Source organism: Gobio gobio (assembly GCF_949357685.1).
Source record: "Gobio gobio genome assembly, chromosome: 25".
Lineage (NCBI taxonomy): Eukaryota > Metazoa > Chordata > Actinopteri > Cypriniformes > Gobionidae > Gobio > Gobio gobio.
Genome location: NC_137121.1, coordinates 9,465,829 through 9,483,616, shown reverse-complemented (window position 1 = coordinate 9,483,616; position 17,788 = coordinate 9,465,829). Strand labels below are relative to the sequence as shown.

Genomic DNA, 17,788 nt, shown 5'->3' with positions numbered 1-17,788 from the left:
AACTCAACGCAAATATGGCAGTTTGGATAACTTAAGAATCGATAAATTAATGGTAAACATTCTCTAGTTATTATAGACCTCCTTGGTTTCAGACACAGCCATTATGTAGGCAGGGTTAGATAGAGAGAGGCAGGCAGGGATGTAAAGGAGGGGTTAGATATGTTGATGATGATGGTGGTGGTGGTAAAGTGGGCCGGGCCTCGCGCAGCTGAGTCCCATCTGAAGCACGGGTGCGCGCTTTTAACATGATTGATCGGCTAATAGGACAGAGGAGCAGACGCACAACTTCAGCTTTAAATCTACCAACGGTTCCTCTTTTCTCCTTTCTTTCCACTTCAACTCAAACGAGCTTGATGTGAGCCAGGGGGGAAAAAAACTTCAAAAATCACCTCCTTTCCCTTCTGTCACCCTCACAGAGCACCTCTCACCTTTACTTTCGGATTGTGGCTTTAACTCACGGCTTCACTGGGCACAAACGACACGAGATTCTCTTCTGCAACTTTAACGCACACCAGGGACAAAATCACCGACAGGGAAAACTTGATTTTTTTTATTTTTTTTAATTTTTCTGGCACAAAGAAGCGTTAAAGTTACACAATGAGTCTGAAGTCAGATTCAGAGACGAACACCAGTGTTTCATTAGAAGAGGAGGTAAGAGAAATAAACTCTTTTAGTAAACATAAACTTCATGTGGTGAAGTTCAAGCTTCTGCCGGCGGATGACATGTTTATAAAAGTAGTTTTACCCGTGTTTTAAGGCGTTTGTCGCGGTTTGAGGAGACGCGTTTGCTGAGGAAAAGCTCGAGAGAGAGTTTGAGAGGAATGTGGAGTCTGTTGATGATTAATCTTAAAGTTGGCATTGAAATATGAGACTCACCTGATGATACACACACTCTCTAGTGTGACTGTGGATAAAGTTAATGCCAGACTTAACAAGCACACAGTCCAGTGGGTGTTATTGAAGTTTTTCTGTCCTCATTTTTCTCCCATGGTTTCATGAGACGCGCAAACCGTGAAGTACTAAACGTGGGTCTTCTTTTTAAAAGGCTCTTCACTTTTATTGCTTTTTAATGTCATTTGAATTGATTAATTTGGCTTTTTTTTTGTTTAGTGAAAATATTTATAAACAGATTGATTTGCAAACAAAGTAAAAAATCTCTAAACCATAACTTCTGGCCTTTTTTCGACGTTTATTTCAATTTTATTTTTATCTACTTGAGACCCAACAAGACTTCCATTTTGAAGTCTTGAGATGGGGAATTACAAATATAATGTGACCCTGGACCACAAAACCAGTCATAAGGGTCAGTTTTTTTCTGAAATTGAGATGTATACATCATCTGCAAGCTGGATAAGCTTTACATTGATGTGTGGTTTGTTAGGAGAGGACAATATTTGGAGATGCTATTTAAAAATCTGGAATCTGAGGGTGCAAAAAAATGTAAATATTGAGAAAATCACCTTTTTAAAGTTGTCCAAATGAAGTCCTTAGCAGAGCATATTACTAATAATAGTACATTTGATACATTTACGGTAGGAAATTTACAGAAAATCTTCATGGAACATGATCTTAATAGCCTAATGATTTTTGGCATAAAAGAGAAATTTATCATTTTAACCCATAGTGTATTGTTGGCTATTGCCACAAATATACCCGTGCAACTCATGACTGGTTGTGCTCCAAGGTCACATAGTATAATACATTATAGCATTATGGTATAATATAATAAACTGTATCTTCTGTCTTTTTTCGGTGTTTGTTTCCAGTCTGTCGTCTCTGATTTCTGATGGAGGCGTTATTTTTTTATTTACTTGAGACTCAAACAACTTCCATTTATCTATATAATAATCAGTTAAAAAAAAAAAGGGCAGATTGTCTTTAATTTGGCCTTTACATTACTCCAAGTAGTGCTATGCTTATTTTAAATTAAGTAAAATTTGCTTAAAAAAAAGTATATATATTTATATATATACAGTATTTGTTTTCAGTCTCTTCCCCTTAATTTATGCATTTATTTGTAGTATTTTTGCAGCTTGTCCTTTAATTTGGCTTTTACATTTAAATGATTGCACCTCTCACAGTCAATTGAGAGAAATAACTCAGTCTCTATAGAAACCGTATGTACATGGCATCTTAATTTTAGTGACATTCTAGACTAGTTTCTACACTCTTGAGTATTTGGGTCCGGTCTAGATGTCACCTCTGACCTCTTGTAGAGGCATTTCCTGAGGTTTGGTGTATTTTACTTTCACAAGACCTTCCAATGCTGTTTGCAAACACTCCCTGTCAAAACATATCAGACTTGAGCTGTGGTTTTGTTGTTGTTGTTGTTCTAGTGAGAAGTTAGTGAGGATGGTTGTATAACTGGTCCTGTAGTGAAAGCTGGACTCTGGTTCAGAGTTTGGGGTGGGAGTTGTGTCCTGTCATTGTTACTGGGTCAGTGCGTTTGGTGTGGCGTGTTCAGATTGTTCATTGTGTTCAAGCCTGAACCTGCAATAATTAGGACCGGGGTTTCCTCCCTCTGTGCTTCGACCCAGCTGCTCACGTCCCCCATACATCCCCTTTGTTTCTGTCCTGCAAATCCCATTTTTCTGACCGCCAACAGAATCAACTGTTTATTTGGCTTATTAAGTGGCGCATTGTCCATTATTTGTGTTTATGGAGTGTGTTTATTCCTTTTTGATTAAATTCCTGTTGTTTATTTACCCTCTCAGCTGTTGGCAGCGCTTGAGCGCTGATGCTCATGTTTCAGGAACATTGAGGATAAGTTTATGCTGAGGGTTTCTGAACTGACATCAGTCTGAACTCTGAGATCGCTCTCGCCTGCAGCCGTTACGCCACTCGCTCCTCTGAGCCGGTCAGGAAATGATGGGTTTCCAGTGGTTTCCGTGTATTGGAGGAAATGTGTAGAGAAATATGAACGATGGACGTTGTTACACATTCAGATGCTTTGCTGTTTTAGCACTGATCTGACACTGTTTTTAGGTTTTATTGGTGGCACCATGTATTGCATACCATGGTGCTCAATCGGTACCATATTCTTGTACTATTGCATTTATATGGTACTTTAAATAATAATACCATGTTACTGTCCATAGCATCATGGTATTATCATAGTGCCTGTCCAAAAAACATGGTTGGTTCTTTATTTTAAGTGCAGGATAAAAAGGGTGAATATTTCTTCCTAACCATGTCTGGGTCCTATAAATAATATAATGTTAAAATAATTTTTCACTCTTTAATTTTAATATATTGCTTAATGGTCATTCAAAGTAGACATTACATTTTTTGCAGTTTTATTTAATAATAAATAATAATAATTATAATATTATAAATAATTTAAAAACATGGACAAATTACTGAGAATTCACATAATTTTTAAATGAGGTTTATTATTATTATTGCGTTATTTTAAAACTAGGAAAAATGACTGACAATTCTAAGAATTTAAATTATTATTATTATTTATTATTATTATTAAATGCACTGAGAATAGAAGTTATTATTATTAAAAATTGCTGCTTTTTCAACACTAGGACAAATTTACTGACAGTGTGAATAGGAGTTGCAAAAACGGGGATTATTATTAGTATTTTTTATTAGTATTTTTATTGTTGCTTATTGTTATATTAATTTTATAATTTATATTTTAATATTATATTTTACATTATATTAATTTTATATTAATTATTTTAATTGAATATATATTATATTATATAATGTTATATTATATTAATGTAATGTATACAATTCAAATAATATAAAATTAATATATACAATATAATAATATTAAAATATAAAATTATATGATACACAAATTATATAATATAATATAATGCATAAAATTAAACTATTATATAATATAACATTTAAAATAATATAATAGTTTCGAAAATGATAGGAATTACAAATCGCAGAAAACTCAGAAAAATATGGGGAAATTGTTTTAAAATGTAATCAACTTTTTGGATTAAACCATTAAGAAAATCTCTTTGTAAAATGTGCCCTGGACATGTTTTTGTGAGACTGACCCAAAAAACCAGTGTCTTTCAGATTATGGCTGTTCAACTCTGAAGCGTTTGGAGAATGTGATGGGTCAGCCTGAACCAAAGTCCTCTCTCTCTCCCCTCTTTTTTTCCGTAAAAGGTCATAGCACACTGTGTCCTTCATCCTCTTTTTCTGTTCTGCCCTCTAGATCGGTATGGAGTTGCTACATCTGTTTTTAAATGCTCGCTGCTTTGAGTAACTCTAGAATCTGTGATACTTAGTTTTCATTTGTTGGATAAAATGTGTTCTAGGAAATCTGAGGTTGAGGGTTTTTTTTTTTTTTTTCTTTCTTTGATTGCCCTTTGCTCTCTCTTTGTTCACTGTAATATCATTTGATCCGTCCTGTTAATTCGCCGAGTTAAATTAGATTTTCTACCTTCCACTCACATTGGAGCAATAATGCTGTCCGTGCCCTGCAGAAAGTCTCTGCATCCATGCTTAGGGTCACACACACTTGATCACCACGCACACACTTCTGCTCACTAAACTAACACAATCTCATGATTTTGATCTGAACACATTCAGTCTCCAATAGCAAATTCTGCAGACAAACGGGGAGACTCTGACACAATAGGAAGGGAGAGAGACAATCAAAGGTAGTTCTAAACCATTCCTATTTTTATTCCTTTTCAGGTGCACATTTCTAAGACCATACATTGCACTCATAGCTCAGAGGTCATGGCATTCTTGGTATCTGTCGGTCATTTGTGTACTGATGTCATTTAGGCATTTCCCTCTTCTAGGTACGGACACTCTTTGTCAGCGGGCTTCCTGTCGACATCAAACCACGTGAGCTTTACCTGCTGTTCAGACCCTTCAAGGTAAGAGACGTCAACCTGAGGGGGAAAAGCTGGACGTTTTATTAGTCCCTCTTTCTGGCTGTGATTTTAATTTAAGAAAATTGTTTTTAAGTTTTCAAATTCTGAATTTGTCCTTGTTATCAAACAGGGATATGAAGGATCTCTCATAAAACTGACCTCAAAACAGGTAAAGTTGAAACTATATTTCTCTCAGATGGTGTACATTTAATAATAATATTAATAATAATAATGCAATACACAAATGCACTTATAATACAAAAAATACAGGGGATATGAAGGATCTCTCATAAAACTGACCTCAAAACAGGTTAAGTTAAAACTATTCTTTCTCTCAGTTGAGGTGTAAATTTAATAATAATAATGCAATACAAAAATACACTTCAATAATTAAAATAAATCAAATAATTAAAACTTGCATGGAGAATTTAACAAATGTCCAATGTCATTCATCTCCAATAAATCTGACCTGGAAATGTTAACCCCAAAATCATACATTTAAATGATATTAACATGTGCATTTAATAAAAAATAAATGTATTCTATCATTTAGGGTACATTTCACATCGGCAAAAAGGTATTAAAAAATGCTTTCTGAATAAAACTATTGGTTTCATATCGGTGTAATGTTTGCTAGTTGCAAACCTCCAATCATTAAACACATTTTGATATTACTGAGATAAAAAATGGTCCGTTATGTCACAGACAAACCGTTACTACACACTTAAGTGCAACAGTTTAGGCGCCTCCATTAAAATTTCTTGGTCTATTGTCATATGTACAGTGATTTTTATTCATAAAACAATTTGCAGATGTGTGAAACTCCTAGCACTGTCAGTAAGATCAAGATTTGTTTTATTTACCATATATCTTTAAAGATATTTTTGATAGATCAAAAATATGTAAGACTCTAGTCCATTTTGATGTAAACATACTCTAAATATCAAATGCCGCAGTCTGGATATTTAATGTCAAACACTGTTGACAATAACAGTAACACGGTTGACAATTTGACCATTTTGCCTCATGGCAATGGCAGGCCTTGTCTGGCCAACCAAATGTTATTTTCTTGTTCAGGTTAACCTCACATTTTATTTGAAAATCATAATATTGCAAACCACAATGTTCCCATCGTAGTTGACGGGCAACGTAATTATACTCCTTGACCACAGGCCATCGGAGATAAAATATAGAACAAATTAAGAAGATATTTACCATAATGTGTTCAAAATAGCAGAAGAAAATGACACCATGTGATGCTGGTCACATGTTTTGGGATTAACCTTTTTTTTTTTTTTTTCAGGGTGTGTTTGGTTAGTAACATAGTTGACAGAATTTTTGTCGACATTAATAAAGTGAGACATTTCTTATTTTAAAGAATTAGTTAAACTCAACCTATTTTTCTAAGGTATTTCGATTGTAGAAATGTAATACAGATAGTCTTGATTAACTTTTATACATTTTGAACTCAAGACCAACTCGTTTAAATTTTTTTTTTTGAAAAACTGTAAGGGACAGACCATTTCAAGCAAACTGAAAAACAGAGCGTGCAAAATATTGGTGTGCAATTATAGTGTTCTCTTAATGGATCAAATATTTCTGAAGAAAATTGTTGGGGAAAAAATATATATATAATCAATGGAAATGTACACCATTTTATTTAGTTTTTAAATTATGTAATTTGAGAGAATGCTTAATTACCATGAGAAATATTGATCCTAAAATTGGGTTTAAATGTAATATTTTAAAATATTAAAATGTATAATTAATACAAAAATCCTATTTTTTAAAAAAGTTCCCTTTTGATTTTTTTGGGGTGAAATACAATATGATTGTACATTTTCAAATAATAATTTTATGAGATTTGGTTTCTACTTTTGTTTGATTGGAAGGTCTAATTTTGTCTCTCTACCTCTGTCGGTCCGACTGTGTTTCTTTCCATTCTCTAGCCTGTGGGGTTTGTCACGTTTGACAGCCGGTCTGGGGCTGAAGCGGCCAAGAATGCGTTGAATGTAAGTAGTCGTTGGTCCGTCAGTAAGCTGAAGTGATGGCAACTTTTAATTATTTATTAGACACTGCTTTTATGTCCTTCAAACTTGGCTTTTAAAAGTCTGACTCCGATGCTGCCCTCCTCTCTACGGGGGGGAAGTTTCACTTGCGTACACTCATTGGTCCCTAAGAAAGTTTCCACGACGTCATGCGTTTCTGGCTGGATGTGGAATGCTCTGGGAATCCGTGCACTTGTGCTGCAGAGGGACACCTGATGATCTGTTATATCGGGGATGTCCAAACTCGGTTCTGCAGAGTTTAGCTCCAACTTGCCTTAAAGTATTCCTAGTATGCCTAGTAAGACCTTGATTAGCTAGTGTTTAATTAGGGTTGGAGCTGAACTCCTCAGGACAGTGGCCCTCCAGGAGCAGGATTTGACTCCCCTGTGTTACGGATTTGTGCAAAAAACAAATTATGTGTTCTCAGGGCATCCGTTTTGACCCAGAGAGTCCTCAAACGCTGCGTCTGGAGTTTGCAAAAGCCAACACCAAGATGGCGAAGAGTAAACTGATGGCCACGCCAAACCCGTCCAACCTGCACCCGGCTCTAGGTGCGCACTTCATCGCCCGAGACCCATGTGAGTAAACCGCAGTGCTTGTGCCCCGCCGCTGATTCGCTAGCAAATGTCTGTGATTCAGATGAATTGGAAGTCTCACTTGATCAATTTAATGCGTACTTGCTGAATTTCTTTCAACGGTTTTTGGATGCTAGTGTATATTTTGGGTGCTGAAGTGCTTCAGCTCTCTGGCGTCTGGTTTCCGTATGTGACACTTGGATGTGTGATTTTTCTGTAGACGACCTGACGGGGGCAGCACTGATCCCTGCGTCTCCTGAGGCGTGGGCTCCGTATCCTCTCTACACCACTGAACTGACCCCAGGCCTGCCTCACGCTGCCTTCACCTACCCCGCCGCCGCTGCTGCCGCCGCCGCCCTGCATGCCCAGGTGAGGGACCAACCGGTGTGTTTCCCCTTTTCCTTGACTATAGCCCTTAACTATAGTTAAGGGCTATAGTTTAACATGGGGAGGTGGGGGTAAAGTAATTATTACCAGAGGTTTTGTGATTTTACTCCCGTCCGAATGTGCCATCTCGGTAATCATTACGGACAATGTCAGTAAAGATTACGGAGACTTTTCTTCTGTAAAAATGACCTCGGGTAATACTAATCCCGTTCGAATAGACCCGCTATAAAAATGTGCGGTAAAATTCCATCATTTACTGTCTAAAAGTAGTTTTTGGCGCATTTTGGCGTTTTGGAGCCGCTTCAAACAGCACTCGGTTGCGTTGTAGGTGGTGGGACAAATCTGTGGCAAACCTCCAGTATTTTCCGCATACCATTTAAACCAAAAAGAAGACCGAAAGCACTTATTAGAGAGGCACAACACTTCTTTTAGCATTACATTAGAATATTTTTAATATTCATGTAATATAATTTTATTTAAGATTTTTTTAATATTCCGAGATTAAACACAGCGTTTCCTCCCTGCTCCAGTTTTGCGTTTTTCTTGTTGGCGTGTTTGCTCACGTGATGACAGGAAGCAACGTCATACGACAAGGAGGTTACTGTGGTGCGTAAAGCGAGTTACCCCTCCCACTTCTGCTAGTTTTACTGAGATGTCTTATCCCGTACGAATTGGCCATTAACATTACAGACGTCCTGAGGTAAAATTGCTTCACCCCCACCTCCCCATGTTAAACTAATCCCGTCCGAATAGGGCTTATCACTGTCGCTGCGTTCAGGTGTGTTTCTGTTCTTGCCAACACTTGCTGCAAATCATTGTGCTTTGTACTTTGAAAACGCAAACAGGGATTCAGGTCAGTGACATAGGCAAGTTTATTTATATAGCACATTTCATACAAAATGGTAATTCAAAGTGCTTTACACAAAAATAATTAATGTTCATAGGAATTCATATATATATAATCTGAATCTAGAGTGAAAGAAAATGGAAAGTCAGGTTCACAATTTTACTTTCTCCGTCAGAGCGTGTCTAAAAGAATCTCCCTCATGCTAGAGGGACATTTTGGGTAGATGTAGCCAATTTTTATTAATTGTCAATTGGACATTCCCATCAACACTTTGTTGTCCTTCAGAGCGGATCTAAACGGCTCTTCCTCGCGCTGGAGGGATTACTAGTCAGGGTTCCCACACTTCTTGAAAGTACTTGAAAGTTCTTGAATTTCAGACACATGGATTCAAGGCCTGGAAAGTACTTGAAAACAAACATAAGTCCTTGAAAGTGCTTGAATTAAGTGAACTTTGTTAGAGTAGCATGGTGCTATTACAAAAATTGGCCTTCATGCGCTACCAAATCCAGGACAAAACCGCATTACGGGAGGAAGCTATTTCAATATATTTCTGCTGTTCCAGAAGCGTCATCTACTGTCAAAAGCCTTATTCGGGCGTTAGTTGTTTCTTGTGGGGTCGTAAGGTATTTTCATTATTGATAGGGGCTAGTCAGTGATTTTATTGCCGCCCGAATCCAGAATGTCTGTTTTTCTCCCACCACCCGCGTAAAAATCCCCGGCCGAATTACCTCCTGTTTATAGACAAACACCAAGGACGTGTGGTAATTGAATTGCCGTCCGAAGTCACATCTCTGGAGATCACTTCAAAATTCACTGTTTATATCCTTTTTGACCCCTGCAGACCACCGTATGGTTGCGCTTTGCTGTAATTTGGATGCATTTTAAAGATCTAGACTTTCCTTACTGAAATGCTGGCAAGTGTTTACAAGAGCAATACTTCATCACCGCTCAAAAAATAAAAATAAAAGCATGTAAACGTATGAAATGGGCCATTATTACGGCAGCGATTATATGTTAAATATATGCGCAGGTCTTAAAAGCCTTCAAAATGATTTTTAAAAAGGTACAGGTGATTTAAAAAATTTAGCATAATTTTTAATGCCTAACAATTAACTTGTCCATATCTTTTCATTTAATTGGAAAATTCATGTATACACTATATATCTATATTTTGATGTTTTAATTAAGTAATTATTTTAAAAAGAAACTAAAACTAATGTGAAATAAACGTTAAAAGCAGGAATAAGAGCTGCAAACGGCATCTCTCGTTAAAACTCGCTCTCTCTTGTACACCAGCCTCTTTCCTCATTGGATTTTGTAAAATTGGACATTTTTCCTCATTGGAAATTGTATTTAGTTGTCAGTATATGCCTCAGCGTTACTGCATTAATGATAGACACAGGTACAGTAGGTATTTGATATATTGGCAGTAACGCACCCACCTTTATCGTATTTATTGTGCTTGATTTAAAATAAAAGGTGCTTTAAAAAGTCCTTGAATCTGATGTTCATGAAAGAGTGGGAACCCTGACTAGTTAAAAATATTTGTCAGGTAACTTTTTAAACTGTACCCTTGCAGATAAATCTTCCTGGACTGACTCCAGGACTAACTATATTTAGAATTACAAAGTATTCAAAAAATTTGACTACACAAATATTGGGATATCAACATAAGTTGTGAACTTCTACAGATCAATTATCATTCGTGTACAGAGTAGACAAGTACACGGATGAATGATTTCCAGCGAGATTCTGAAGTGTGTGTGTGTGTGTGTGTGTACGATGAACACTTTACTATCCCATGAGGCCACGGGTGAGGATTTATGAATTCAAGTGAAGCGATGTAACTGCTGGTAGGTCACGTGATGAGGTCAACACGGCGACTGTAGTACGTCCAGATTACATCCATACTTCACACATTCATACTATATAGAACATACTTTTCTTTTCTTTTTTTAAGCAGGTGTGATGTAATTATTCTATATAAGTACCTACTCGAGTATGCGATTTCAGACACAGCCAGAATCCTTGAATCAAACGGATCATGAGTGGATGGCGCTAAATACAGGTCTAAAACATTTTGTCCACTTTTGACCACTTCCAGGGGTAGACGAAAACACAATCGACCAGATTGTTTTCGTAGTGTAAACGCTCATGTGTTTCGTGTTCAAACAGCCACAAAAGACCGTCTACTCTCCGCCTACTGACCTAATGAGTAAACATTATGGGACGCATGCTAGCCAGATGGGATTCAAGCAGACTTTGTGCTTGGTACGTTTTGTGTCTTAACCAAACTTGGGTCTCCAGACGACTGTTCTCTCTCCATTCCTGATTTCTAACACACACTCTCAGCGTTCGGCTGGTCTTACGGCTGTCAAAGCAGAAATGAAAGTTGATATCTCCGCATGTTTTTCCGTCATCTCTGGTAAATTGCGTGAGATTTTTCGTCCATTAGATGGAAAGATCGGGAAAAACCCCATGCGTTTATCCGCCTATAGACCCTCCCCTTGAAGAAATCAGGACAGAAGTGGCTGAAAGTGGACAAAAGAGAAGGATAGAAACACCAGGTGTAAACGGGAATGTCTCCCTCGTCTACTTGTGATCGACTAAATCATTTTAATACCAGGTTTTTTTTTTATATATCTATATAATCTATATCTCTAACATCTTGATTTTTATAAATTTTTGAATCCGTTTGCCTTTTGGTCCAGTTTAATTTTGTCAGCGTCCTCTGTTCCTTTGAGTCAGAGAAAATCATCCATGTTTAAAAATGAAGGGACGAGAGCATTGCATTGGTTGAAGTGTTATTCCACCCCATAAACGCGTGTATACTGCACATTTTGTAGTCGTATGCGCTTAAAAAAAACGTTAGCCGCCTTTTCACTGCAGTGTAGTTCACCTTTCCCATAATGCCCCTGACTCACGCTCTGGTGGAAACCGACCCTGGGTCACATGACGCAGTCAAACCAGGGCTGGTGTCAGAGGTCCTCTCTGAACATGACAAGTCTGATTACCCAGAATCCCTCAGAACGGCATTCCTTGGCCTGCTAGTGTTGCTAAGAGATGACATCAGAGAAAAGCTGTTTTTAATTGCATCTCAGGTTGGATTATGACTTGGTTGTTGAGTGAATCTGTGCCCAGAGAGGTGCCGATTTAAAGTTTAGCCAAAAAAGTGTGCGAGAAGGCTTTTATGATCCATTAAAAGCAGCACATGTGAAAAATTCTCCCACAAACACTTTGCCTTTTTAAGTGCTTTTGTAGTTCATGTGTTTTACAGTGGTAATAAATGAATGGTGACAATGCCTGAGGAGCATAAAACACTGTTTACTGTAAATCTTGCGTTGTTCACTTGTATGTTTTTAATGTGTTTTTTTTTTTTTTTTTTTTTTTGAAGATTGTGCTTGACAGATCAAGTCTATCGATTAGATGGCTAGTCTTTGCGGTTGTCATGGCAACAACCCAATGAGAGCTAAAGGTCATGGATGAAGAGGTTTTACTTGAAGTCTATTGAGCCGTACTGTAGATGTTAACAAGTTCCTCAAAGCGTAAATTGAGCTTGTTTGCGAGTTTAATTGTCTAATTTTTAGTGTTTTTAAGTTCTGATCCCAACCAAATGTTTTCCAGTGGTGTTTGGCTAAGGCTGTGGGTGCAGTATATTTGTGAGGATCTCAAAGGGGTTGTAAAAGGTTTCATCCTCTGGGTGAGAAAGCGAGCGAATGTGCTAATGGAGCCACGCGCTAACACATTCTCTGCCCTGTGTCGCTCTGAGGGCCTTCAGAGAGTTGAGTGATCATTTTTGTGTTTTCCAAAGAATGAAAAGAAAAAAGGTTGGTGGGCTGGTTTTGTAAGTCTTTTTTAATATAATTTTTTTTTTGTTGCCTATTTTTAGTTATTTATTAAACCAAAAATAACCAAATAAAAATGAAGGTTTGTTTTGTCACAAAATAGTGTATAGTTATATTGTAGATATAAAAAATCATAATTGATTAAATATAAAAAATTAACAATGTTGGTTATGTTGTCTTTTTTTTGTTATTTCTTTGTCATTTTGATTTATTTATTTATATTTGTATTTATTTTATTTATTTATTTATTTATGTATTTATTTATTGTCTTTAAATAAATAAATTGTCATATTTTATTTATTTATTTATTTATTTATTGTCATTTTGATTTATTTATTTATTTAGTCATTTATTTAGTCATTTATTCAATTGATTTTATTTTAACAAAAATTACCAAAAAAAAAAAAATTTTTACTTTTTATTTGGGGAAAGTTTATGGTTTTTATTTTATTTATTTTAATAAAATTTAAAACATTTGCTTTTTATTTTATTTTTTTATTGTTAAAGATAATTAATAATAATAATAATAATAATAATAATAATAATAATAATAATAATAATAATAATAATAATAATAATAATAATAATAATAATAATAATAAAGAAATGATGATTAATATAAAAAATATTTAAAAAAAATTAAATAAAAAAAAATTTAAACAATGTATAGTAAAAGTACAAATGAATAACTTTTATTTAAAAATATTTAAAATTGTGCAAAAACATTACATGAACTTTTGCAGGTTTTATTGTTTGTTAATGATGTAAAATAAAGAAAATAATAAACTTTTTATTATTAATTTGTTAAATATTTTACTTTTATAAAAATATAAATTTGTGTGCTTGCATTATGAATGGAAAGGCACCCATATCGTAGAATACTTTCCTGCGTCCTTTAGCTCAGGGAAAATAGAAATGGCGTTCCTCTGGCATGTTTGCGTGTAGTTGGGGATGACGCAACTAGAAGTGTGCAGTTAAACTGCTGGAAGTAAAGAGCACTTGGCGTTCTCTTCCTCCACCCTGCTCCAGACCTTCCCAACACACACACACACACACACACACACACACACACACACACACACACACCTGCTGGAGGGAGATTACAGCTCTGGCTGTGTGCTGCTGGTCAGCTGTGGGTTCACACCGCCTGACGCCTCGTAAAGAATGTGGGAAGTTTAGAAAAGTCAGCGACGGGCTGAAACGGACGTGCCAGGCTGATTGTTGTCGTATTCTTGCCCTTGGCTGGGGAAGTGGGTGTTTTGGCGGGGTTTGGGAAGGCAGGACAGGAAAGGAGTTAATGTAATCTTGCTGAAAGATGTTTATAGATGCTCTGATAAGAGTTTCCTGCTCAGTTCGTGTTCATTAGAAGAGCTAAAATGGCTTGACTATGGAGCATGTTGTAGAAATGGCACTTTCTGGGGTTTTTCCCTTAATTTCCCAAAATTAAGCCATTTAATATTAATTAAACCATAGCATACCATTCATTGACCACCATATAATCACTTAAACAGCCTTGTCTAGTCAGCCGGCTGGTTCTGGAATTTTGGTCATTCAGGCTATTTTTTTTGCGGTGAATAAAACGCACCATACGTTTCAAATGGTGGTTCATATATGCAAATATGCACTACTTTAAGGACAAGGTGACATTGCTATTCTTTATGACTTTTTGTTTTTGTTTCACAAACCGCAACAATCGTTCTCCCCTCCACCACATTTAAAGTTTATGGCCCGCCCAACTCGGTAACTTAACAACTCTGGTTTAAAAATGATCCCAGAGCTACCCTGTGGTAAATACGACTTGAGAGGGCGTTCATGTCTAGTTTTTAACTAGGAAGCTTTTTTTTGTTTTGTACTTGTATTAAATGGTGTATAAATGTACTCGTATATTACACTTTAAACTTTTTTTATAATTTAGTTTAAAATTTATAGTTAAGTTTAAAGAATGTATACGCGTAATTAGACAATTTAAACATTATAATTCTTAAATACCTTACAAGTTTAAAGTTGTAAGTGTAGTAATTTTAAACATTTGTTATATTATAATATATTATTAAATTGTTATCATTTTATTATTTAATATTGATATTAAAGAATTTAAACTTTAATGTAATGTTTGTTTATAAAATTAACTTATTTACTACACATACATTCTTTAAACTTTACATAAAATGGTTTTAAATGATAAACACTTTTTGATTTTAGCATATTTAAATTTACATTAGTACACTTATGCACCACTATATACACGTACATGCACATAAAATAATAACAAAAATAATAATTAATACATGATAGATAACCTGTATAAATAATAAATAAAAAATATAAAATAAAATTATATAAAATAAAAAATTATCAACTTGCGGTATATACAAATTAAATTTTGGTATGTTTAAGAATTTTAAACTTAAATGGTGGTTTATAAAAATATTATATAGCTTACTGCACTTATACATTTCTTTATCAATTTAAAAAACAAAAAAGTTTAATTTAAGGTCATTTGAATGTATAGTTTACATTTATATTACTGCATTTGAGCCACTATATACACATGCATGCATTCAAAAAAATTAATAAATGGCAAACAATATAAATGACTACATTTATGCATTCTGTAAACTTTTATAAAACCCATATTTAAACATGCATTTAAATTAACTTATCAAAAATAACAAGTTCATTATATTAGTATTTTATGCACAACTATATACACGTACGCAAAAAGAGTTTAATGTTATTCTGTAATGGACTTTCCTGTAATAGAAAATGTATTGATATTATTGTTGTGGTCCAGAAGAAACGCTTGTAATATCGAAGATCTCACTGTAACTTGTTGTTCCTCTTGCCTGTAGATGCGCTGGTACCCGTCTCCCTCTGAAAGTTCTCAACCGGGGTGGAAGTCACGCCAGTTCTGTTAAATAATCCGTGAGTATCCGTCCCGTTCTCCTCCTCGCTTGTCTTGATGAGCGTAGGTGACTGATGCTCTGTCCTCGTCTCCACAGATGCCATCCCGCACCAGACGTGAAGTTATTATTTCTCCCTCCTGTTTGAATGAAGGACATCTGGGCTCAGCGTTTAATTTAATCAGGTTTATTTAATGGACAATCTAAGCATGAAGGATTATTTTCCTGGAGGAAGTCTTCTCTAAAGCACTCTGAGGACTCTGACGAACCTCACGGTACTTGACGAGCCAATCACACGCAGACGTTCAACATGTCTAGCTGCTCCTGTAGATGTTTTTTTTTTTTTTTTTGGGTGGGGGGTGGTATCATCGTTCTGCATGCGATTCTAAAACATGGGGTTTTAAATGCAAACCCTTTCGTCTGTTCGTTTGCGCTCCCAGCTTAACCCTAAATGTTTTCAGCCTCTTGTTCTTGCATTGTGAAAAGGTGGAGACCTGAGTTCGATTTTTCGCAATCCAGTCTGTGTACTTTTGTTTCCCCGTTTTAAAGAACTGATGACACATGCACTGGGTGTTTGTTTCTGTTTGTGATGCTGACGGGAGCCGAGCGGATCCGTTCCGAGTTCACGTCCCCCCATCTTCCTCTGCCCCGAATTCACCAAACCTCTGCTATCTGTGTCTGCTTGGAGAATATTTGAACAAAAAAGAAAAAAAGAAATGTACAAGTATTTTTGTACACTTGTGTAATGAATATTTATGCATTATTTTTGTTTTGTGCAATTAAATAAGTATATATGTATGAGCAGTTTAGTGTTCCCTTGTTGTTTTTTGGGTGTTTTCGTTGGTTAATTCTGTCTATAACCTGTTTGAAGTAAGTGCAATTGATTTCTTTTTGCTCTGTGTTGCATACTGAAGTTTCCTGTGGCAGTGCTGCGAGTGTAAACGGGCTGCCAACATGAGATTGCTGTATTATAATATAAAAAAAAAAATTAAAATGCTGATTTTGTTTTTATTTCAGAATGTGAAACTGGAGAATAAAAGGAAATCTGAGGATCTTGTTTCGAGTCTCCCTTTAATAGCTTTTCCTTGTATGGGGGTTTTCTGTAAACTCGTGCTATCTGAGGCAGTAATATGGTTATTTTCGAGTGTGTATCTGCTCTCTCCTTCCATGTTTCTCCTTTTAAAGGCATCAGATCCTAACCAGCTGAAGAACAGCTTCATCTAATCACAGCACGACTGCAGCTCTGGCCTGTGAAAAGCTGCTGTTTATTTGAACGGCGCTAGTGTTTTCAAACTACGTCTGGACGTCTAATGAAAGACTATCAGTGGGTGATTTGATTTATTTGAATGGTGCTTTCAGGATGTGTACAAATCAGCTTTCCCAAAAATAGTGCCTTAACTCACTAGTGAGCAAGTGGCCAAGAATTGCAAGGGGGGAAAAAAATCAAGACTCCTTAAAGGGTTCATAACACAGTTTCTGCCAGTCTCGTGTTACTCTTGAGTACCTACAGAGTAGTATTGCATCCATCATATCTCTGAGTCTTTAGTTTTATCATGTATAAAAAAAATCGATACCCTTTACCAATTCTTTCCGAAAACACCCAAGCTCGTGCAGGGGGCGGAGCTAAAGAGTCAAGCCCACAATATACATCATGGATAACTTTCGATGTGTTATACGTTTGTGTAGTTGACATTATATGCACTTGCGTGCCGATTGCCAACAAAACAGACATTTGATGCAGTTTAACTCCCCGCCTGCGGTTTGACTTGTTACCGGAAACAAACACACTTCCAGAACTCCTGGAACTGCATCCACTGTTCCCTTAACACTGTTCTTTGGGAAGCTGTACAAGGTTCTTTCCCCTCACAACCAGAAACACTTCTTTAGTGATGTTGAGTTTGTTGTCTAATGCTGCGTTCACACCAAATGCGAATAGAGCGTCAAAATCGCGTCTAGTTGGACGCTTGACCATTTTGAATCCATTCGCATGTACACCGCGAATTGGATGCTCGTATAAATTGAGCGTTTGAAGCGTTTTCATTATAAATATATTATGCATTAATAGCCACACAAATGTGGTCCAGGCAACTCCTACATTATCTTCACTGCATGTATTTTTAAATATCCTTAAAAAAAAAAAAGTTATGAAACTTCTCTTTGCCCTCGGTCAAAACGATTTGCCAGACAACAAATTATAGATTCATGACACCAAAGATCGCCTGTTAGATCCACACAAGACGAACCACTACAGGACATCAGAGCCAGCGGCAAATGTCAGAAGGACTGGCCGAGGAAAGGCTGCTCTCGCTGGGGTTAAT

General features: G+C 36.2%; 1 protein-coding gene across 1 annotated transcript; it reads left to right on the top strand.

Annotated features, from left to right (window-relative positions):
- Nucleotides 1–131: 131 nt before the first annotated feature.
- Nucleotides 132–16,522, top strand: rbpms2a (RNA binding protein, mRNA processing factor 2a). Its single transcript, XM_079809318.1, has 8 exons — nucleotides 132–651; nucleotides 4,791–4,868; nucleotides 4,996–5,034; nucleotides 6,815–6,877; nucleotides 7,341–7,491; nucleotides 7,709–7,857; nucleotides 15,420–15,492; nucleotides 15,570–16,522. Exons 1-7 carry the CDS (start codon nucleotides 598–600, stop codon nucleotides 15,483–15,485), a joined length of 600 nt encoding a protein of 199 aa, XP_079665444.1. The 5' UTR covers nucleotides 132–597; the 3' UTR covers nucleotides 15,486–15,492; nucleotides 15,570–16,522.
- Nucleotides 16,523–17,788: the final 1,266 nt, after the last annotated feature.

Bases quoted from the DNA above. Each gene is read 5' to 3' on its own strand.
- rbpms2a (XM_079809318.1), top strand. From the start codon at position 598: ATGAGTCTGAAGTCAGATTCAGAGACGAACACCAGTGTTTCATTAGAA. The intron at 4,869-4,995 runs GTAAGAGACGTC...GTTATCAAACAG, and splicing joins TGCTGTTCAGACCCTTCAAG to GGATATGAAGGATCTCTCAT. The intron at 7,492-7,708 runs GTGAGTAAACCG...ATTTTTCTGTAG, and splicing joins CTTCATCGCCCGAGACCCAT to ACGACCTGACGGGGGCAGCA.